This window comes from Idiotropiscis lumnitzeri, chromosome 4, assembly GCF_059441095.1.
Source record: "Idiotropiscis lumnitzeri isolate Australia: NSW breed Sydney's pygmy pipehorse chromosome 4, RoL_Ilum_1.0, whole genome shotgun sequence".
NCBI classification, from domain to species: domain Eukaryota; kingdom Metazoa; phylum Chordata; class Actinopteri; order Syngnathiformes; family Syngnathidae; genus Idiotropiscis; species Idiotropiscis lumnitzeri.
Genome location: NC_142394.1, coordinates 94,820 through 119,070, shown reverse-complemented (window position 1 = coordinate 119,070; position 24,251 = coordinate 94,820). Strand labels below are relative to the sequence as shown.

Sequence of the window (24,251 nt, the reverse complement as noted above, 5' to 3'; positions counted from 1 at the left end):
GAGCACGACATATGCTCCCTCCGACGGATGTGCACAGTCAAGTTCAGTCCCATCCGGGAATGCCACTCGAATTCCAGTGTTCGTTCAGTCAATGGCAGTGACTCAGGCAATCTTGAGAGTCCACATGGCTCAGTGGGGGTTGCGGAAGGAGCTCATAGCTCGCCCCAATATCCAGCACCATCGAAAACTTGTCCATCCACCGTCCCCGGAATGCTAGGACCTGCTAGTCCTCGAACGCTGAAGCTCCGCGGCCCCCTGTCACGGAATGGGGTACGAGCGGGTTTGTGTCAAGTGCGTTGGGAGTGGGTAACGGTGGCGCCCCCTGCGCTGGTGGAGCTCTTTGTGACAGATATGGCACCGGAGGATGGCACATTCCAGAAAGTGGCTCGGCATGGACTGCTCATCACCCAGTGACCCCACACCCCGCAGCAAGAGCACACCCCACTCACAATCCCTGTCCATAACCACCCGTACCTCTGTTACCGCAATCCCAACCTCGTTGACTGGCCTGCTATGGACAGCAGCCAGTCTGCTGTGGCGCTGCGTCACCCGAACCTTGCCCAGAAGCAGCAGAAGTGGAAGGAGCAGCTGCCTCCTTTTTTCTTATCTCTCTTGGCCTTCTAAACCTGCAAGTACAACAATTTTAGTCACGCTCCTTAATCCAATCCCATATTTTCCTTTTCTGATGTCGTGCAAAATTATGTACAAAATGTGTTCTACTTAGCCCGAGTAGCATTTTTCATTAATGGACTATTTCGCCTGATTTCTGCCACTGGAAGGTGCACGCCCTTGTGGACGGCCAACTGGAACAGCTGTGTAATGTCGACATTATTGGATGGGTCACTGCCGGAAGTCTCACTCTATTCACGTCTCGCCCTGGCCACATAGACCAGGCCTGTCTCCCCCTTCCCCACCTGAAAGACACAGCAACATCGACCCCAACGGGCCAGAAATATCTGATGCACGGCACGGCCAATCTCACCTGAGGTGTCCCCACTTAGCTGGTGACCATCATGCTGGTCAGCAGATCTGGCCTCGGCCTCAAGTGAGGACAGTTCCTCTTAAATAAATTTTGTCCCGCTTGTAACTCTGTATAAACCTCTTAGTCTGGTGTCTCCTTTGTAGGAGATTTCAACCAACGTGACCTTTTTACAACGTGTCAAATAAACCAATGTTGACCTTTCTGCTATCTTTACAGCTGTGAGAGCTGTCACTAACACTTCCTTCCCCCTTGGGTAATTACAAATGTCTTATCTTCAAACTTCATACAAGCACCCAGTATCCTGGCTTCACTATATTAGTGCCCCTGCTGGGAGACAGAAAGATCCTGGTCACTCTAAATTTGCGCCTGTCTTTTGTTTTCCTAACACTTCTCACATATGGTCAGCTAAAGTTGCTTTAACAACTATTTCCCATTTGTTCTTAAATTTGAGGTATTCTATAAGTTCTTCCAAACAGTGTTTTACAATGTCTTAGTCCTAAATACAATGAAATACGTTACAATGGAAAATATCAGAATAAAATTTCATACATCCAACATGAGACACGTGCTTGTGACCACTTCAGGGTCATTTTTGTCTGAAATATCTCCTCTACAACAACTTACCCTTGCGTTAAGTGAGTAATTTTCCATAAAAACAGTGCCACTAATTCGACATTAATTTCAAGTATCACTGCTGTGGTGCTGTATTATATGGAAAGGTCTAAACAATCCAAGAAAATTTTGCCCTATCCTGGACTGGGTGTGTGTTATCTAGTCGCGCATCCAATGTGAATAATAATAACTCCTGTGGAGCACATGAGCAGGCTAAAGCAACAACTATATCTTAATCTGTACCGTGGACCCTAAATTAGAATATCTTATTTCTCCCTCCTTGTTGAGGAGAACCTCCGGGATGGGCGTGGTGAGGCGCTATTTGAAGCGTTCTCCGGCCTTCTGGTCACACTGGTCACATGTCACCTCAAACCTGTGGACAGAACTGGACGAGTGGCACTTGCCAGTGAGAATGAGAAGGGGTAAATTATCTTCCTTCCAAAACTTTCAGTTTTGCATAAATTTTGTGTAATAACGTCAATCAACCATTCACTTGATGTTTGAATTTAATTACTCCAATCTTTCTCCAATAACACTTTGAAAATCAATACTTGGGAGTGCAATAGGGATTCAGGGTGATCAGGCCTGTCCACCCATCGCATCCTAAGTACTGTAAGGGCTTGCCGGTGACCTCAAACAATTTTCTGTCCTGAGGCCCGTCCCTTAAACATTCACTCAAACCACATATGCATCCAAACACTTTTTCTTTCACACTTTCATTCACCAAACGATACTTTCCAATTCCACACAGAGACCCCTCCCTTGGCGCGTCCGCCTTGATTTCACTGAGATTTGTGCTGGCAGATCCATAATTTTGCCTTAATTTAGCCAGCGTATGCCAAAATTTACAACTGTGGGTCTCTGGATTTTCCCATTCACTCCCCGTGAAGTTGTTTCTCCTCTCCTGGACGTAGCTGACGAAACTGCACCTGTGACATCAAACAGCTCATAGATGCGAATGTTAGCAGTCTGGTATTTATGGAATGATGTCATGTCCTCTAAAATTGTCATGTCAGTGTTCGCGTCGTACAGTCAAAAAAACATCTGTCTTCCACCTTTGTCACATTTAATACACATCAGTTAATAAATCATCTACAAAACTATTTAGTCCAACTTTATATTTGGTAAACCAATCTCCAATGGCTAGATATTCCCCTTTCCAAAGATTTTCTTTCAACATGTTCATAGAATACTTCACTTAAAACTTATCCCAAAACCATAATCCCTTTGCTTAAAAATGTAAATCAGTAATTCAGTGTTCAACTTGCGTTCTAATTCCCTGCTAATTTGTATTTATTGTTAGGTTGAATACATATATTTTATCCCGTACCTTACTACACTAGCACTGCAGAAGAATTGCTCCACAATGCGATCCATGCTCGACCACATGGAGAAGACCCCCCGGAGAGCGGACGCCTGAAGACTGGATTCCATTGCTGTAACATCAAGGGGGTGTGCCTGAGACACACCTCTTACACAAAAGGACTGAGTGCCACAGCAACAAAAGGCATATCTGCCTCTTCAATCAGCAAATGACTGCCATTGATGTCTGTCTCTCCTCCTGTGTCTGAAATGTTCACATGCCTACTCGCCCCCACCTTGGGCAATTACCAAATGTCTTATCATCAAACTTCCTTCAAGCATCCAGTCTCCTGGCTCCACTAGTCTAGCTCCCTGCTGGGAGACCAAAAGGTCCCCATTGGTGTGGTGGTCCTGCTTGCTGGTTCTGCTGCTCCACCCCTGGTGGTAGGTTGCCATAACAATCTCGTGCCCAGTGGTCAGAGGACCCGCAGTTGAAGCAAGTCCCTGGAGCAAACCCATTCCGCCCCCGACCAGGGGGGGCGCCACGACCACGCCCTCTGTATCCACCACGAAACACTTGGCCTCGGCGCCATCCAGCCACCACTGGAGTTTGATACATCTGTTTTTGTTTCACCTTCTCTTGTTTTGCCTCACCATGCAACTTTGCCAACTGTAGTTTACCCAAACTAGTCGCCAGAGCGTCAGATTCCTTTTGATCTTTATCTGCTTTGTCCATGTCGATGCGGCACTGATAGATCAAATGCCTCTTACATCTCGGTTCCGGACAGACCAAAATGTCCGGATCAATTCTCAAATTCACCTGCACCTCATTCACTCTCTCTTCCTCTTTTATCGCCCCCAGCGCAGTGGCAACAATAGCCAATTGGTGAATGCCTCGTCTATCTTTCTCCAATTCCTTCACTTCCTTTTTAAGTTTATGACGCTGTCGCCATCCGGCTTGGCTCTGATCTCCCTTCATATCTCGAATATCTGCCAACATTCTGCTTTCCTTTTTCTGTAACTGCTGCGCTAACTTCAACATGTTCCATGTTCCGGGCTCTCCGCGAAACAATTCATCCTCTTTTAATTTCAAAAACAACTTCTGACTCCGTTCTTTTTCTTTCTTAATTTTCTTACTTTCCGTTCCACTAATCAATTGTGCTTCCATCTTAGCGTAATGACCATAAATTTCCGACCAGACTTCAGACCGTTCGTCTGGAGTTTCACACCCGAGACCACTATCATACTTCCTCTCCTTCGCCATCCTGAAATCCACTCGTGCGTGTCCCAACCACTTTTATGCAGAACAAATTTAGCCTTCACATTCACACCGCTTCCACACTGATATTTTAAATCGTATCTTAACCACGAATAGTTCCAAACTATTCTAGTAGGTAAATCCCAGATTTTACTCTACTAACGTCCACACTTTTACACTTATTTATTTATATATTTAACCATATCGTATCTTAACCACGAATAGTTCCAAACTATTCTAGTAGGTAAATACCAGATTTTACTCTACTATCGTCCAGACTGTTACACGTATTTATTTATATATTTATTTAACCATATATTTTAACGCCGTTCTGCTCCTCCTTCCTCTTATAATCTATTTATTTATATATTTATTTATTTATTTAACCATATATATATTAACACCATTCCGCTCCGCCTTCCTCTTATAATTTAGCGTTGCCAATATGCAGAATTTGAAAAGGATCTGCTTACCTTATGTCACTGTGGGCCCAAGAGGAAGGCCGGTCGGATGTGCGGCTCCTTTATTCTTTATCAGGTCGTCACCTGGTGTGGACGTGGGCCCCAGGCCCAGACTCTTGTGGTTTTTCCTGAAGCCCCAGGCTTCCTTTGAGCCCCAGACTCTTGCAGTCCCAGACTTCCTTTCTTTTCTTAGAGTCCCAGACTCTCTTGGAAGTCCCAGACTTCTATTACCTCTCATGCATCCCGTCGGCGTCACCATAAATTGTTGGAATTTATCTTTATATCAATGTTAGAATTTAACTTTAACCCAATGTAAACTCAAATAAGTAATCTGACTCCAATTTGCGACCTTACCCAACTCTCACTCATCCAACAATATGCGCGCTCGTTCTGCAATAGAAAGGTATCAGGAAGCCGGCATTTTCACACACGAATGGATTTATTCCCAATACACAGATTTCTACATGGCACCTGGATCTCGAGTCCCTCTCAATACAACTCTACACCTCTCATGCCACCAGCGAATGTGTTCTACCTCCGAGTTGCCCAGTACTGATTCATACTATACAACATGCAAATGGCACAGACAAAAGCATCCTGGCATGATTCTATTGGCTATGTGTATTGCAGTTAACTTTAGCTCGCTCTCATTGGTCTTTCTCCTCCCGCCGAATCCCGTGGCGACTCCTCCTGCTTGTGCTATCCCCCGATGGCCTCTCCTTCGTCCACTGGTCCCGGAGTCATCTCGTCTCGCTCAGCACCATCTGCTTCTAAAACATTCCATTCATGCACAACCCCCGCAACCAGTTTCGCGCCACCAGTCACACTCTCAGCATTTTACAATATCACATTTTCATACATTGGATGCACCAACATCTAATGAACTATGTTAAGCTCAAACTCTTATATTCCTTTAATAGTCAAAAGTATGAAATCCTTTAAGTGTAACTGAAGTTTAGACCATGCTAATGACCAGACACTCAGGAGAGGAATGCAGGAAGATTAGATCACAGCTGCACCACAGGAGGTGTGAACGAGACCCCTCTGAAACAATGGACTTCCATGCCAGGATCACAAAAGTGGCTCCGAGCAGTCTAACCTTTGTTCAGTTTTAAATTGACTGCCATTTACATTATCCTTTACTACTCATGGACTCTTTGGTGAATAACATAGCAAAGCAATCACAGGTAACAAAGCCGCCAGCGCGTCAAACCAAGCCAATCTAGGCAAACAAGCAGTCAATACCTCACTAGCCTACTAGTATACTGGCTAGTACATGCCCCTAGGTATGAGTGTGAGTGCGGATGGTTGTTCGTCTCTGTGTGCCCTGCAATTGGCTGGCAACCAGTTCAGGGTGTCCCCCGCCTACTCCCCGAAGATAGCTGGGATAGGCTCCAGCACCCCCCGCGACCCTAGTGAGGAGAAGCGGTACAGAAGATGGATGGATGGACATTATATCTATTCACATGTTATTTTCACAAAGCCGCAAGAGGGTGCTCTAGGCCTGCGTGTCTGTTCCTGCTACTTCTGTACCCCTGTCGATTGATCATTTCAACATTGACAGTAAAGGATTTTATACATTTGACTACAAAGGATTTTATACGATTGACTACAAGTTACATGTATTCATTTTAATGCAATAAAGATATTTGCTGATTGTGCTTTGATTCAATGTGCGGTGGAAGGTCAGGGCAGGCTGTGTGAAGTGCATGGGTGGCAGATGTTTTGTGCAGGACGAGGAGCCGCACGTCTGGAAACTGGGTGTGCTGACACAGAACGTTCATGACATCAAGGACATCGAGGCGCTGTTGTGTGAGATGGTCAGACGGTCGACCGTGAAAGCGGAATAACAGATCCAGTGGTTCATGGGCAGTGGAGCGCACAAAAAACTGCCTTGGCGCGCGCCCATGGAAAGAGCCGACACGCTATCCTGTGGGGTGAAGATATCCAATAAGAGAAAGATAAAGTTAGTTGCAGATGACACATAGCAAATAGGAGAGTAGTAGGATGTCTTTGCTTTGTTTTGTTGAAATGTATAAATGATCCTGGGCAATTTGGGGGGGGGTCGTCTTCTGTCGGGTACAGAGGCGCGCAGAGCTGTAATCGAGCCCCAGGCTTTGTACTAGATCTCCTGTTAGGAATAAATCCGCTCCCGTGTGAAATCGCAGGCTTCCTGGTCATTTCTCTCTCAGAACGAGCGCGCATAATTGTTGGATGAATGTGAGTTGTGTTTGGTTAATGGAGTCAGATAATAGTTAAAATTACAACAACAGTAACTTAAAAAACAATTGAGAATGGGTGAACAACAATGACACAGAGAAGATCATATTCTGCAGATTACAAGATTAAAATAGAGAAATATCTAGCCGAAAACGGTAATCGAGCAGCAGAAGGAAAGTTTGGAATCAGCGACAAACTTGTCAGGGACTGGCGAAAAGCGGAGGTTACTCTTACTAAAATGAAGAAAACAAAAAAAGCTAATCGTGGGCTAAAAGCTAGGTGGCCACAGCGAGACGAACAAATTCGCTCGTGGGTGCGTGAACAACATGCTGCTGAAGATGAGTCATATGTAAGCAACGCAGAGGAGGAAGTGGCGCATCGTTTGCCTCCGTAGTTGGCGGAGCTGTTGAGAAGCGACACCGAGGAGGAAGACTTGACTGGATTTAGTGATGTTGAGTGACACTTAAAGTTTGTTAAATTTGTTAGCATGTTATCTGAATAAATATGTTAGGTTAACATACAAGGCATGCTCTCTGATCGTTGTTTATGCGTCGTTACGTTAGCAAACCTTACACTTCTTCAGCCTCCTTTTCTCTGTTCTAATTTTATTATAAATTGCTTTTCAAGATGATGTCTGTTGGTTGTCTGTTGTTGGATTTCATCAAATAAATTTCCCCAGATGCCATTTATAATCCAGTGCGACTTATATATGTTTTTTCCTTCTTTATTGTGCATTTTTTGGCTGGTGCGACGTATAAAAAATGACAACTTGTAAAAAAAGGGTTAGATTAACAAAGGCCAGAGGCATATTTTAGTTCAGCCCACAAATCGTACCTCGTGTGTATGATGTGTTCGCGAGGCGGCCAAAAGGTCATCTAAAAAATTGCCCGCGAACGTGTCAAAAGCGCCACTACCAACTGTTTGTGTATGAAGAGACGTGAGACAGCAGTGTGCGTTCAAGCGTGCCCGTATTTCCTTATTTTTAACATCACGTAACGCACGCCTCCCCACCTGCTACTGGGGCACACACAAGAGGGGTAGGGGCAATACCACAGAAAGAGAGAACAGAGGGGAAGTCAAACTGTTAACCCACTTCGGTTTGATGAAACACCTATCACAATAATTAGTTTTAACCACAAGAATGAGGTCAGTGGGTCGAGATCGGATGTCTAGCCAGATTGCGGCCGTAGGGTGGGGGACTAACAGCCAAAAAAGGGTCAAGTGTCCACCTCTGGATTTAAGGTTTTTATAGAGATGAGATTTACAACAAATTGGCACGGCCCCTTTTGGAGCTCGGCTTGTTATTTTTTTTCCGGTTTCAGCGTCTACGTCACAACAGGAAGGCAAGCGAGACAATATTGCTCGAATTGTTAGTTCTGTTGTCTAAATAGGTGACCAAAATGCAAATACACATTCCTACTATTGTCCACTTCAAGCAGTGAAAGTATAAAAGCATTCTGCACGATAGTTTGGATTGATTTCCATCAAACTTGATGACATCCACAAAATCAAAAATACAGTGCCAATCGCTTCTCCACTTACACAGGCTAAAGCGGACCAGAGCAAGAATGCGCACACAAAGCAGACAGGTTATATTTCGAACATTTAGCGACGCTAAACTTTTGCTACGTGTGAGGAGGCGGACATGGATCGATGTTTACAGCTATAATTCCCCACGGGTAACAGCAGTACATTCTTTGGTGGTGTTAAAACTAACAGCACTGCTCATGGCAGTAATTAGCTTTTGGTCGCTAAACAGACGACATTAGCACAAGCAAATGAGTTTCTTACCGGTCACTTGGTGCCGGGGATGCTCACTCTGCTCACTTCCACAGTTCCTCATTCTCATATAAATCAGCCATGGCGAGGTTAATCGTTTTGACATGTTCAAACGGTCATAGGGAGGGATGTCCACATGAATGTTGGTGCCAATTGAGCACCGTTTTTGGACGCTATAAGCAATGAAAGTTCAAATATTTCCAATGGAGAGTTTGTAATTTTCTTTCCCTTTTTTTAAAAAAAAAAACAAAAAACAAAACTTTATTCACAAATGCAATATACAAAACTCTCAATGGGAGAATACAAAAAACATTTGTGTTTGTGCATTAAGTCCATTGGAATTCCAGTGGAGAGAACAAAACAACAACAAAGAAATAAAAAGAACAGAATCGAACAGCGAGGCAGTTTCCATGTCACCATAAGCCATTTCAATTTACAATCAATATTTTTCATGTTCTACTATCGTCAAACAAACAATTCAAGACGTCTTCACACATCTTCCAAAAGTCCATACTCAAGTCCCCCAAGAGTGGCAAAGAAGCAAAATACAACAACAATTCAATTTTAAATAAATTGAGGGATGGTGTTTTATTCTGCCATTTCCATTTATGAATGTGGTATTTAACCAAAATTATCACAAAATTGCAGAGCCCAAGCATTTTGTTAGTAGTTCAATTACACCATGAAGAATTTGGTCCAAATTTCGTTGTGGTATTTCATCCATTTTAGTTTGCATCCAGTTAATAACATCATTCCAAAAAGAATTTTTCTTAGAACAGGCGAAAAAAAGATGTTCCATTGTTTCCTCATCTCGAGAACAAAAAACACATGGCTCCACCTCAAACCCAAAATCGCTTTTTCAACATTGCTGCTGCTGGGTAGTAACCATGTAGAATTTTAAATTATATTTCTTCTATTTTCATAGGTATTGGCCATTTCAAGAAGTCCATATAATCCTTTGTAGTTTTACTTTTATTGTTATAAATTTTAGCACTTTTTTTTCAAAATCATGAAATATTTTAATTTAAAAAAATGCTGAACATTTTTATTATTACATTTTATGTCATTTAGGGAAATGTGATTTAGGTCAATGCTTGGTAACTCGATCTGTGTTTTCGAGTAGATTAGATAACTTTGAATCATGTTTAATAAAGCTTTGAGAACAGCTTTACAAACTTTTGTGCATTCTCTCTTGGAACTTGGAATACGAAATTTACTCCCAAATTCTGTCAGACTAAGAAATTGGCCTTCCTTGTCTAATATATCTGTAATAAAGATGTTTTCGTACCATTTTGAATGAATACAGATTTCTTGTTAGACGTAATTACTCTTTTGTTCCAAAGGGTGGATCCATGTAGTATAAAATTGTGGGTAAATACCATCTTCCAGTAGTGTAACACTTCTTTGTGATAATCAGATAATTTCACTGGCAACTTAGATATTTCAAAATCACCTTTTAAAAGAAACTCAAAACCCCCAAGTTGTTTAAAAATATTTTTGGGGATGTGAAACCGAAAAGAATCCGGTTTGTCAAGAAAGGCTTTTATCCAATTAATTCTAAAATAAACAATCATATATTCAAAGTCTATTGTTTTTAAACCTAATGGAGAGTTCGTAATCAGTCACGTCAGGGACTCTTCCAGTACCATGGGGAAAGCAGAGAGGGGCGCGGCCATATTCCATTAATAGTAAGGGTTTTTCGAAGTCGTCGCTTATTTCCCAATTTCTCCAAGATGTATAGAAAATTATAACTAATTTCGGTTTTCTTAAAAAAATATGGGGAAATTTAACTTGTTCTTAAAAAATGGACCATCTTTGATCTTGTACAACGCTTGAGTCCAATAGGTGGCGATAATGTACCTGAAAGCTGCTTGGGACCCGCCATTCAACTCAAACAAGACGGCGAAGAAGAGTTCAAATCGGAAAGAAAATATTACTGAACAAAAATGAGTGGGAGAATTTTACTCGTTCGATCTTTTTTTGTCCACAGAGGTGAGGAAATGATATGGGGACAGGTTGGGAATGTGACGTCGTATATGATTTTGTGGCTTCCGACTGCAATTTCGCGGAATGAGTGCTGATTTCCCAGTTTGACCTTAGCTTAGCATTATTGAAACTTAAAACTCTCTTAAACCGAGGACGGCGTCTCCTCAATTCTAGACGAGCAGAAATACGTTGTCTATTTTTTAAGCTTTTTTGTTATACCGCTACTGGAAACCTGTCTAAAAATTTTACGAGGCGATAACGTCGTTAAGCATGAATGAAGCGAGTAGTTTTCGTCACGTTCGAATTTCAAATCAAATGACGCGAGGGTCAATGCTTCCGGCTACCCTTGTGAGGACAAGCGGGACAGATTATGAATGGGTCAATGCTCACCGGACAGATGCCATTTATCCTCATGGGTGGCGGCCGTTCTGGGTTCTGGTGCCCATCCTTGCAATCTTCGTGCAGTAGGAAGGGATATATATATAGATAGATATAGGGATATATATATATATATATATATATATATGTATATATACACACATATATATATGTATATGTGTGTATATATATATATGTATATATATATGTATGTATGTATATGTATATATATATATGTATATGTAGATATATGTATATGTATATATATATGTATATATATACATGTATATATGTATATGTAGATATATGTATATGTAGATATATATATGTATATGTATATATGTATATGTATATATATATGTATATGTATATATGTATATATGTATATGTATGTATATGTATATGTATATATATATATATGTATATGTATGTATATGTATATATATATATATATGTATATGTATATATATGTATATGTATATATATATATGTATATATATATATATATATGTATATGTATATGTATATATATATGTATATGTATATATATATGTATATACATATATGTATATGTATATGTATATATATACAAACATATATATATATTAGGGCTGGGCGATATGACCTAAAATCAATATCGCAATAAATTAGGCAGTTTTACCTCGATAACAATAAATGCGCGATAAATTCCCCCTGAGGACCAGAATCAAAATAAATGCAGGAAATGCATATTGACTGCTTTTTTTATTGACCAACTGGTACGCATTACTTTCAATGAAAAATAGAAGTACAAAAATCATTTGAATAAACATTCAAACTAGCTTGCTTTGCATGACTTGAACAATGTCACAAAGAACAGGAGAAAAAGGGTACCTCTCACAAAATCTTTTTATGTAAATATATTGTGCCGAGATGCTGTAATTCCATTTGCAAAGGCCTAGATTTGTGTAAAGGTATCGTGGAAACAATCTAAATAATGCCATGTGCAAAGGCGCTAGTCGCCTGTAAACAAAATGCTAAATAAAATGGAAAAAAATGTCAATGGAATGCCAGTGCCAAATAAACAAGTGTGTTTCATCAGGAAAATGTGCCGTCTCGAGTAATCTGGTGCGCAGTCGCCACTTGTCGTCTATGTAATGCACATTCAGGCGCAAACAGGGATCCATGTTGCGACTTGACCACAAGTCGGATGTGGATGCAAAATGCTTGACATGTCTCCGCTCCCGTCCCGATGTTGTCCATATCGGAAGTGCTGTTTGCGGCAAATATTTTCGTACCTCTTGTCGGCTACTTTCATGAGGCGTTTAAATCCTGTCCGCTCCATTGTAACAAGAGGAGCTCTATCTTTAGCTATGTGCTCGGCTATCGCGTCCACCTCTGAGACGTTCTCTCGTATGGTGTCGCCTCCGTTATGGGCTGTTGTCACTTGTCCAAACTTGCTCCTCACTTTCAACTTTTAGCACAAGCTCCAAGTCAACAGCATGGTTGTGTTGTGGGTGGTGAAAAAGAAAAGGTTGGACGCGCTGTTTCTGTTGCTTACGACGCACTTTGTAGTTCATGTTTTTTTGCTTAAACATCGTCTTTATGGAACCCAAAACATTTCCAAACGACAGATGTCCACTTTATTTTCGGGACAAGCGCGACAGGAACAATTTCAACTAACGTTACTTCGTCCGCAGCCGTGTCAGCCGCTTCAGGATTTGAATCGCCAGCTACGAACGCGTCTTGTTTACATTCTTGTTCAGAAGGGAGGAGTCACGTGACTACACGCGCTGGAGCCGTCTTAAAGGGGCATGAGCATCGCCGCAGACAGAAAAGACTTCTTTTTCTTTTTTTTTTTTTAGACACCGAATTTACCGACATGGGCAAAATGATGTCGGTCATTCTAATAAATTTCGGTAACGGTAAATTTTCGGTTTATCGCCCAGCCCTAATATATATATATATAATGTTTATATATATATATATATATATATATATATATATGTATGTATATATATATATGTATGTATATATATATATGTATGTATATATATATGTATGTATATATATATGTATGTATGTATATATATATGTATGTATGTATATATATATGTATGTATGTATATATATATATGTATGTATATATATATGTATGTATGTATATATATATATATGTATGTATATATATATATATGTATGTATATATATATATGTATGTATATATATATATGTATGTATATATATATATATGTATGTATATATATATATGTATGTATATATATATATGTATGTATATATATATATGTATGTATATATATATATGTATGTATATATGTATGTATATGTATGTATGTGTATATATGTATATGTATGTATGTGTATGTATATGTATGTCTATATATATGTATATATATATATGTATGTATATATATATATCTGTATGTATATATATATATATATATATATGTATGTATATATATATATGTATATATATATATATATATGTGTCCGTATATATATGTGTATATATGTGTATAAGTGTATATATGTGTATAAGTGTATATATTTGCGTGTGTGTGTGGGGGGTGTGCGTGTGTGTATGTGTTTAGGGAGAGGACAACCACATGGAAAAGTGGGCAAATGGACTACATTCATTAACGGTTTGCTCAATATATATACATATATTTGCAGTTGGCTCCAGGTCTGTGTTTACAAGTTCCAAGCGTGATACCATTTCCCCCAACTGGCTACGAGTGGGTCTTGCCTTTGGATCATCTATTTTCCTGTGGAGTCTGGTAAATTATGATTCACTGAAAGAATTGTAAATGCAAATGTTTCAATGAATATTCACTAGCATACTAATAACTTGACTGACAATCAGTGTTGTTTTTGTCAACGATGACATAACAAAAATATTTCGTAACGTCCCTTTTCTTGTGAGACGAAGAGCTAAACGTGTCTCTTTGATGATGAAAACATGACGTGACGTACATGAATTTTCTGTGACGAGACGGGACGAAATTGTTAGCATGTGGTCCGTCAGACGTTCAAAATTTATGACATCCTTCCTGTCGTATATGAAATTCGCCATTCCAAAAAATTGCAATGCTGGTGCAACCTATCCTCGTTTGGGTACGCCCACACACCGTCGCAAACAGAGGCACAACAACACACGATCACGTCTGCGGTCATTCGTCTCGGCTCACACAAACTTACACACTTTCCTTTGGCGGACAATGACGACAGTGACACCAAATGAGCTTGGTGGTCGGAAACGAAGGAAAGATGTATGGACATACTTTCTGTACAATCCTGTAGAAAGAACAATACAATGCAATGTTCTCAGCGATAACATTGAATCAAGCTCGGTATGCTACTTCGTTTTATAACAGCAAACTGTTCCAAGTAAAGAAGACATATGTTTGATAGTTTGTTCATGTGGTACTGTATTAGAATGAGTCTACATTTAAGTCTGTATTGTTAGAACGTTTTCAGTTTATGTTGCTTTCAGTAAAATAAAGCCACAACAAGTGCCAAATATAATGTTTTGGTCCCATATTTTTATGCCCAAAAGACGCGCTGTATCAAAGGGCGCAGCCCAGTTGAGGGTGCTATTTCTGTGTTTAATACTTACACTGGGCGCGCCGCACTATGAGGAGCATGCTAGCTTGCACATGTTAGCTCACGTATGTTAACTCGCGTATGTTAGCTCGCGTATGTTAGCTCACATATGTTAGCTCACGCATGCTAGCCTAGCTCTTAATAGCAGCACTTCAGCTCAGACCGATCAGAGATATCAAGTCAACACATCTAATTGACAATGTCAGGGGAGGGATGTCACTGATCACCACACTGCTTAGAGTCATGGTTTAAAATCAAAACCATAAATATCTCTGAACAGCATACAAGCAAACAAAGAAATAAAATTAACACAAAACATGCATCTCTCATGCCATTCATGTCACCAAAAGAAATAAAAATAACACAAAAAGAGTACTGAGGCATTCTGGGAGATTATCAGACTGAGGCATTCTGGCATATTATCAGCCTCAGCCAACCAGATGGCTGGTTAGAGAGATGTGAGTGGTGTGCTTTGGGCAGTGTTTTTTTTTTTTTCTTTTTTGTCTGTTGTCTAAACCTGCAATGTTTCTTGCTTGCAATAGCATGAATGATAAGACAGACTACGACATTGTGGACAGCTTTTGGCCAGCAGGGTGTGCTAACATGCACTCTGCAATGCCCCAAAAGGGTCAGGCTCAATGGTCAAGAGAGTTGCTCCGTCTATACAATAGGCAAGGTCGCATGACAAGTCGCCTCGTTTGTTTTGGGGGAAATTTGGGACTTTAAAGTGCACCTTATGGTCGCGAAAATACGGAACTCACTCGGCTTATTTTGGAGCAATGAGCGTTGATACCACTGTTACCACTTTATCTGTTTGTAATGCATGATCCTTAGTCGTTGCTATTGGGTGGAAGCCTTTGAATGCCTATGTTTAAATAAAACGGACTAAAGCCATTTTTGAGTTTTTGTCGACTGAATTTACTTTTGTGGGAGCTCTTGCGCTCGATGGGACAGTGGAGATAGAAATGCAATTTTTAATGTCTTTTGCCTGTTTGGAGGTGTTTTTACAGGCATAGTTATTTTCATATTTTTATGGTAGTATACGAGCTGTATTTTCATACAGCTCGTGTTGGCTGCGGTGTACAGTGTATTTGTTTCGCAGTTTACAAACTGTCTTTGTCTTTTCTGCGAATATCTTACCGTATATATATATATATATATATATATATATATATATATACATGTGTATATATATATATATATATATATATACATGTGTATATATACATACATACATACATACATAAATATACATAAAGTAATTAAAAAAATTTCCGACAAATTATGTGGAGTTGGATGATTTCCTGCATACATAATTACTGGTCTAATTTATACAATTGTCTGTCAACCTCATGTAGCTCTTCAAGCAGCACAACGCAGATGTACTTGAGTACAAATTGAGGAACAACTTGGATTAACCCAGTTCTGGTAATTATTTTTCTTAATTGTATTTTTTTTGTTATGATGATATTATACACACATGGACATAGTTTTTGGTTCCCATCTGTTGATGAAATTTGTAGCTGCATTGGTCGCAGAAATTACTTGAATCTGTAATAACAAACAAAAATTTTATGAAAATTAACAAATGAAAATCAGAATCACCGTTCAAAAATAGTATTCTTTGAGGACTCAATCCTTTTGACCACCTCTGGAAGGAGCTGAAACATGCAAGTTAAGGTTCCCATAATTTTTGTCCAAGGCTGTTTCATTGGTTTGGCATACCTCAGTGGTAGAGTGTCGTCCCCTCTGGTTTGGGGTTTGATCCCTGGCATTGTGACCCTGTGGAAGTGTCAAGTGCTCCTGATCATACATCATCTGAAGGTACGTGATTAAGTTAACAGTGTGAAGCAATTTGTATACCGCAGTTAGAGAATATGAGTGACAGCTCATTTAGAAGTTACCATTGACATTTTTTCCCAAATAATAATATCTGAAGAACAGCAGAACAGCGACAGTCTCATGTTGAGCTGAAAGCCAAAGAATAAAAATATTTCTGAAAACAAGTTTTAAAAGTGCACAGAAGGGGGCTTGTCTAACATTTAATGGAAGGTCATTCCATACGGAAGGACCGGCAACAGAAAAGGCGCGTTTCCCCCCTGAGGCTCTATGGAGTAAGATCGCTGTCAAAAAGGCAAATGCGTAACTAAACGATCCGTATCAGCAAATGTAAGATTCGTATCCGTAATTATTTCCCTGTGAGTACGAATCAGAGTTGTGAGGGTTTTCATTTTTTTGTGTGTGTGAGTACGAATCAAAATTGTGAGGGTGAAATGTTTTGTGAATACAGCTCACATTTTTATGACTACAAATCTTCACAACGCACGAATTGCCAGCTGAGGATACGAATCTCGTTGTGAGAGGACGAATCTGCACAACATGCAAATTAGCATGACGTTCCGCAGGCAGGTCCCAAAGGAAGCCAGTCGAGCGGCGATCCCTCTACCCACGCATGCACAAAGAAGAAAGCAAAATGCCCGTCAGAGATTCGGCCCGTTGCAAGGTGCGGATAAGTTTCCAACAGCTCAGGTAGAGCATCTTCACAACAGGTAAAGTCTACTACATGTATATCCAATTAATTAATTATAATTTATTTCATAATATTGCTCTTAAATATTAGCTTTGGTCTCACAGGCTTATGACTATCGGTTGCTAACTAATGACGTGTTTTACTGTCTGCATTGTTACGTACGTGACCCCCCCACCAGGTTTTGAAATGTCATAAACATGTGACATGGCACATTTTAATTGAAATTTTTTAATGTCATTTATCTTTTACTTTTGATGTAGTAGCAACAAAATGGCTTGTCATGCTTTAAAAACAGGAGCAGTATTTATTCGACCAAGAAGATGAGGATAACACCAATTCATTTTCTTTCTAACATACAGGCAGATAATGGTATTTTTTTTTCTTTTTTTTTTAAGTTTCGGACCAACATTGATCAATGTTATCATTTGGTTTAATAATTTATTTTGATTGCATATTATCTTAACCAAGTTACCATCACCTCAAACAATATACTTTGCATAATGACAATTTTATGTAATTATATTTTCAGAAATATCGACTGTCATGTGCAGGATGTGTTCTTTGCTGATGGTCACAACTTTGACCAGGCATGCTGAGACAGAGTGTAACTGCATGTCATGGAAACAGCTGAGATCCAGATGAAGTGGGCTAAAAAAAACAGCAGAGTTGGAGATAGACAGTGTTGATAATCTAGATGAGATTGACGATGAATTCATGCCCTCAAATGTACCATCTGACTTGTGGGCCTCTATGAATTAGGACACGAAGATGCTGCCATCGAACAGAGGCACGAGAAAATAGCATCATAAGTATTGATATAATTGACAAACACATCATAGTATAAATAGACATTGTAATAAAAACAGTATAAATTCAGCGCGTATATTATTGAGAAGCATAACATTTATTATTCATGATCATTGGATGGATACTATGAATTTTTGTGAAATTGTATTGATGAACATCAATTTCAATCAGTTGAAATTTTATTTTTGTCATCACACATGAAGAATTTACACATTATTTGATATTCATTTACTAGGGATGTAACGATTCATCTAAAATTTATTAAAATTGTCCTATCGTTTATTTATATAATTATTTGCCGCTGTGTTTTTCTCTCGAAAATGCCTCGTCTTCTTGCCTAAGAAGTAGGGCTGGGCGATAAACCAAAAATTTACTGTTACCGAAATTTATTCCAATGACCGACATCATTTTGCCCATGCCGGTAAATTCTGTGTTTAAAAAAAAAAAAAAAGAAAAGTCTTCTGTCTGCGGCAATGTTCATGCCCCTTTAACACCATACGAGAGAACGTCTTAGAGGTGGACGCAATAGCCTAGCACATATCTAAAGATTTAGCTCCTCTAGTTACAGTGGCGCGCACAGGATTTAAACGCTTTATGAAAGTAGCCGACAAGAGGTACGAAAATATTTGTCGCAAACCGTACTTCCGATATGGACAACATTGGGACGGGAGCTTAGACATATCAATCATTTTGCATCTGCATCCGACTTGTGGTCGAGTCGCAACATGGATCCCTTTTTGAGCCTGACTATGCATGACATAGACAGCAAGTGGCGACTGCGCACCAGAGTACTCGAGACGGCACATTTTCCCGATGATGCACACTTGTTTATTTGGCTTGCATTGACATTTTTTTTCATTTTATTTAGCATTTTTTTTATTTGGCATTATTTATATTGTTTACAAAAGACCACACAATTCTAGGGCTTTGCACATATCATTACAGCATCTTGGTGCAATCTATTTGCAGAAAAAGATTTTGCGAGAGGTACCCTTTTTCTCCTGTTCTTTGTGACATTGTTAAAGTCATGCAAAGCAAGCTATTTGGAATGTTTATACAAATGATTTTTGTACTTTTATTTTTCATTGAAAGTAATGTGTACCAGTTGGTCAATAAAAAAAAGTTAATATGCATTTCCTGCATTTATTTTGATTTTGGTCCACGGGGGGAATTTATCGCGCATTTATCGTTATCGAGGTAAAATTGCTCAATTTATCGCGATATTGATTTGAGGTCATATCGCCCAGCCCTACTAAGAAGAGGGAACTATGTTTAAAAGTACAGTATTTCTTTTAGTATTTATAGGTTGTTTAGTATTGGTGCTATTCAGCATTGTTTATATTTTTTGGTTCCATTTTAAAATGTACTAAACATTTACAGCCCAAAAAAATTAAAGCCACAGTATCCTTAAATTTCACTTACTCCATCATTTAATAAAACATGTCAGTAATGCCGGTACAAGCTGCACTGTTTAATATAAGTTGAATTCACTATCTTCTTAATTGGCTTTATCATTTTTTGTACATATCTTAAAGAATTCTGCTCTAAGCTACCGATGGTCATATAAGATAATTCACCATATTTTTACGGCCAAAAGACGCGCTGTATCAAAGGGCGCAGCACCAGTTGAGGGTGCTATTTCTGTATTTAATACTTAGTCTAGGCACGGCACTACGAGGCGCATGTTAGCATGCTAGCTCGCGCATGCTAATGGCTGTTAGAAGCAGCACTTCTGCTCAGACCAATCAGGGAAGTCAAGGCATCTAATTGACTGTGTCAGGGGAGGGATGTGATTGGTCACCACACTCCTTAGAGTCATGGTTTCAAATCAAAACCATATATATCTCTGAACATCATCCAAGCAAACAATGAAACAAAGAAATAAAATTAACACGAAACATGCATCTCTCGTGCCATTCCTATCACAAAAAGAAATAAAAATAACACAATAACAGTACTGGGGCATTCTGGGAGATTATCAGACTGAGGCATTCTGGGATCTTATCAGCCTTATCAGGTTAGAGAGATGTGCGACATTGTGGACAGCTGCCCTTTTGTCCAGCTTTCTCTTGCACCATCACCGAAAAAAACATACTCACATAATGTATTTTTCAAACTCAATTCGTAGCCAAGATGTCTCAGACTTTGGGCACCGGGGTGCGCTAACATGCACTCTTCAAGGGGTCAGGCTCAACGGCAGAGAGAGTTGTTCAGTCGCGAAAATACGGTACATATGATAAAGATAAAGATGTCCTTTATTAGTCCCACAATGGGGAAATTTGAAGTGTTACAGCAGCAAAGATATAGATCACACAGAGTCGGCGGCGTAATGCAGCCGTTAATGTATAACATTAGCAGCAGACATTCATAAAAAGCATGCAAATATACACAGTATAAACGTATCTAGTGTAAGGAAACACTCCTAATGCCTGTCCATTATACAGAGGGGGAAATACTGGAATGATAAATACTACTGAATGATTGAAAATACTGCAATGATAAAGATATTACAATGATAAAAGTACTGTAATGGTGAGAATACTGAAATGATAGGAAAGTACTGCAATGATAGAAAATACTGCAATGATAAAAGTACTGTAATGGTAAAAGTACTGCAATGATAAAATATACTGCAATGATAAAAGTACTGTAATAGTAAAAGTACCGCAATGATAGGAAATACAGTAATTATAAAAGTACTGCAATGATAAAAGTACTGTAATAGTGAACATCCTGCAGTGGTAGAAATACTACAGTGATAGAAGTATTGTAATAAGAATACTGTAATGGTAAACAAAATACATCATTGGTCGATGTTTAAGTACACCCTTGGCTGAAAGTACAGTAGTAGTAGTTAATATTGCATCCTAGGACTGCACAATTGCACTAATGACCTCCCGTTTGTAGGCCTGACCCAATGTTCTTGTGAAAAAGTCTGACAGCAGTCGGCAGGAAGGAGCGGCGAAATCTCTCTTTGGTACAGCAAGGGTGTAAAAGTCTGTCACTGAAGGAGCTGTAAAGTGTTCTCAGAGTGTCATTGAGTGGGTGGGCTGGTTTGTCCAGCATTGATGACAGTTTTGCCGTCATCCTCCTGCCCCCCACTGAGTCCACAGAGTCCAGGGAGCAGCCCAGGACAGAGCTGGCCCTCCTCATTAGTTTGTTCAGTCTCTTTTTGTCCCGGTCCGAGATGCCTCCTGCCCAGGAGACCACTCCATAGAAGATGACCGGTGAAACCACAGAGTCATAGAAGTTCCTGAGGAGTGTTCCCCGAACGCCAAAGGACCTCAGCCTCCTGTGTAGGAAGAGTCTGCTCTGACCCTTCCTATAGAGAGCATCTGTGTTGTCGCTCCAGTCCAGTTTATTGTTCAGATGAACACCCAGGTACTTGTAAGTTGAGACCCTCTCAACGTCTGTTCCCTGGATATTCACTGGTGCAGGTGGAGAGTGCCGACGCTTGCGGAAATCCACCACCAGCTCTTTGGATTTCCCAGCGTTGATTTGGAGGCGGTTCTGCTGACACCAGTCCACGAACCCCTGCGTAACCCCTCTGTACTCCCGATCGTCATCGTCAGTGATGAGGCCGACAATCGCAGAGTCATCAGAGAACTTCTGCAGGTGACAGGTTGTGGAATTGTATTTGTAGTCCGAGGTGTAGAGAGTGAACAGGAAGGGAGCCAGCACAGTTCCCTGCGGCGCTCCCGTGCTGCAGAGGAGCACGTCAGACACACACTCTTGTGTTCTCACGTACTGTGGCCGGTTTGTGAGGTAGTCGTGAATCCATGTGATGAGGTGGTGGGCCACTCCCGCCTGCTCCAGCTTGTCTCCCAATAAGGCGGGCTGGATGGTGTTGAAAGCACTTGAGAAATCAAAGAACATGATCCTCACCGTGCCCCCCGCCTTCTCCAGGTGGAAGAGTGAAGTGTGGAGCAGGTAGATGATGGCATCATCCACACTGATGCCAGGCTGGTATGCAAACTGGAGTGGGTCCATTGAGGAGCTGACCAGGGGGCGCAGATGGACGAGGACCAGTCTCTCCAGGGTCTTCATCAGATGAGACGTCAGCGCCACTGGTCTGAAGTTGTTGAGCTCCTTCGGATGGGGTGTCTTTGGAACCGGAACCAGGCAGGATGTTTTCCACAGCTAGGGGACTCTGCCCAGCTTCAAGCTCAGGTTGAACATGTGCTGGACGATTCCACACAGCTGGTCTGCGCAGGATTTGAGGAGCTGGGAGATGATCCCATCTGGGCCTGCCGCCTTCCTCGCCTTCATCTTCCTCAGCTGGTTCTTCACCTGAGATGTTGTGAGAAACAAAGCTGAGCAGGAGGAAGTGGTGGTGGTTCTCTGATGAGGCTGGGAACTGGAGCCTGTGGAGAGAGAGAGGGGGAGAGAGGGTCTTGTTCACAGTGGCAGGAGGGGTGGGTGGGGGCTGCATCAGGGAAGCCTGAGCGGGGTCAGACATTTGATCAAACCTATTGAAAAATAGGTTCAACTCATTTGCCCACTGAAGCCCCCCCCCCTTCTGGGTCTTACCTGCTTGTCCGTGGCCTGAGATGGTCTTCAGGCCCCTCCAGACATCCCTGGCATTGTTCCGCTGCAGTTGTTCTTCCATCCGCATCCTGTTGGACTTTTTCCCCTCTCGGATCCTCCTTCTCAGCTGACGCTGCACTCTCTTCAGCTCGTCCTTGTCGCCTGAAACAAAAGCCCTCTTTTTCTCCTTCAGGAGAGCTTTAATGTCCGGTGTGATCCAGGGTTTGTTGTTGGAGAAACATCTTACAGTCCTGGTGGGAATGGTGTTCTCCATGCAGAAGTTAATATAGTCTGTAACTGTGTCTGTTAGACCATTAATGTCCTCACCGTGAGCTTCGCTGAATACCTCCCACACAGTTGTGTTGAAACAGTCCTTCAAGGCCTCCTCGGCTTCTCCGGACCATCGCTGAACTGTGCGTGTCACAGCTGGCTACCTGCGGACGAGAGGTTTGTACACAGGCAGGAGAGCAACCAAGTTGTGGTCAGCTTTGCCCAGCGGGGGGAGGGGCAGTGACGTGTACGCCTCCTTGGTGTTGGCATAGAAGAGGTCCAATATTTTATTGTCTCTGGTGTGGCAGGTTACATATTGTGTGAATGAAGGCAGAGAGGAGGAAGGAGAAGCATGATTGAAGTCACCAGAGATAAGGAACAAGACATTTGGGTGCTGTGTTTGTAGCCTGCTCACAGCTGCATTCAGTACATCACAGGCTGTCTCACCGTTAGCAGAGGGTGGCACGTACGCCGCCACCGCGATCACATGACTGAACTCTCGCGGTAAATAGACCGGACGCATGCTAACAGCTATCAGCTCAATGTCCCGACTGCAAAGTTGATCCTTAACAGTTATGTGCCCAGGGTTACACCATCTATCATTAACAAACACAGCCAGCCCTCCCCCCTTTTCTCTTACCGCTCTCCAGTGTCCTGTCCGCGCGTAGTATTTGGAAGCCGTCCAATTCCACGACGGCGTCCGGCGTTAGCTCTGTTAGCCACGACTCCGTGAACACCAGCAAGCTAGCCTCCCGGACAATCCTCTCGTGCCGGGTTAGCGCTGTTAGCTCGTCCATTTTGTTGGGGAGGGATCGAACATTCCCCATAATAACGGAAACATTCCCCATAATAACGGATCTGAATAGTCGACTAATTGCAACTATCAGTAGTCGACGAGCAACAAATTTGTTTGTGGTCGCCCAATTTGACACGCTTGTGCCAAACATAATAGTGGATTATGTTTGTGGATGGCTGCAGCACCTCACACAGCGCACAGAGACAAGGCAGCAATTAGAAAAAAAATGAGCCAAATGTTACATCCCTAACATTTACAGGAGAGCTAATAAAATATTTTTGGGAGAACACATAATGGGGTATGTAGATTATGTTGCAGATAACTTTGGGGGTGGTTTACAATATTGCTTCAGCCGGACTGATTTTCTCAGAAAATGTAGCAACTGCAGAAGAAAATGAGAATTGTTGGTTAGACAAGTATTGTGTAGTGAAGTGTGTATTGAAAATGGCTCACTGTGAATAACTCACATTACTGCTGCAGAATGAACAACACTGGAAAAATTGTGTAGACTTATTCAACTTTATTTTTGGCAAGTGGTTGTATGAAATCAAAGCATCTGGATTCCTGATACATTTTAAGTGTACTATACATCTCCTTCGACATGTATCTGGATCCTTATGATTTTAATTTGAAGTAGATGCAGTCTACTTAAAATATATTTGGATTCAGAGGGTTTTATTTCATGCAACCACTTGCCAAAATAAAATTGCGTAAATTCACCGTGTACTGACACACTATAA

General features: G+C 41.0%; 2 protein-coding genes across 3 annotated transcripts; one reads left to right on the top strand and one right to left on the bottom strand.

Moving 5' to 3' along the window:
* Nucleotides 1-10,442: 10,442 nt before the first annotated feature.
* ndufc1 (NADH:ubiquinone oxidoreductase subunit C1) lies at nucleotides 10,443-17,130 on the top strand. 2 transcript variants are annotated; one of them, XR_015842808.1, is made up of 5 exons: nucleotides 10,443-10,606; nucleotides 13,652-13,755; nucleotides 15,940-16,009; nucleotides 16,284-16,405; nucleotides 16,987-17,120. XR_015842808.1 is itself a non-coding variant. In XM_088293109.1 (4 exons), the coding sequence occupies exons 1-3, from the start codon at nucleotides 10,561-10,563 to the stop codon at nucleotides 15,997-15,999; spliced, it is 210 nt and encodes a 69-aa protein (XP_088149235.1). In that variant the 5' UTR covers nucleotides 10,443-10,560; the 3' UTR covers nucleotides 16,000-16,009; nucleotides 16,987-17,130. The 2 variants fall into 2 exon arrangements, 1 of the variants encoding a protein (XP_088149235.1); XM_088293109.1 differs by lacking the exon at nucleotides 16,284-16,405 and having other exon boundaries at nucleotides 16,987-17,130.
* A 4,928-nt stretch (nucleotides 17,131-22,058) lies between these two features.
* LOC148337721 (uncharacterized) lies at nucleotides 22,059-23,027 on the bottom strand. Its single transcript, XM_088293103.1, has 3 exons — nucleotides 22,773-23,027; nucleotides 22,449-22,696; nucleotides 22,059-22,282 (listed from the first exon to the last, which is right to left on the bottom strand). The coding sequence occupies exons 1-3, from the start codon at nucleotides 22,847-22,849 to the stop codon at nucleotides 22,059-22,061; spliced, it is 549 nt and encodes a 182-aa protein (XP_088149229.1). The 5' UTR covers nucleotides 22,850-23,027.
* Nucleotides 23,028-24,251: the final 1,224 nt, after the last annotated feature.

Excerpts from the sequence above, each read along its gene's own strand:
- ndufc1 (XM_088293109.1), top strand. The coding sequence starts at position 10,561 with ATGAGTGGGAGAATTTTACTCGTTCGATCTTTTTTTGTCCACAGAG. Across the intron at positions 10,607-13,651 it reads ATCTTTTTTTGTCCACAGAG|TTGGCTCCAGGTCTGTGTTT; the intron begins GTGAGGAAATGA and ends ATATATTTGCAG. Across the intron at positions 13,756-15,939 it reads CTATTTTCCTGTGGAGTCTG|CTCTTCAAGCAGCACAACGC; the intron begins GTAAATTATGAT and ends AACCTCATGTAG.
- LOC148337721 (XM_088293103.1), bottom strand. The coding sequence starts at position 22,849 with ATGGTCCGGAGAAGCCGAGGAGGCCTTGAAGGACTGTTTCAACACAAC. Across the intron at positions 22,697-22,772 it reads GGTATTCAGCGAAGCTCACG|GACTGTAAGATGTTTCTCCA; the intron begins GTGAGGACATTA and ends CATTCCCACCAG. Across the intron at positions 22,283-22,448 it reads CTCAGGCCACGGACAAGCAG|GCTCCAGTTCCCAGCCTCAT; the intron begins GTAAGACCCAGA and ends CTCTCTCCACAG.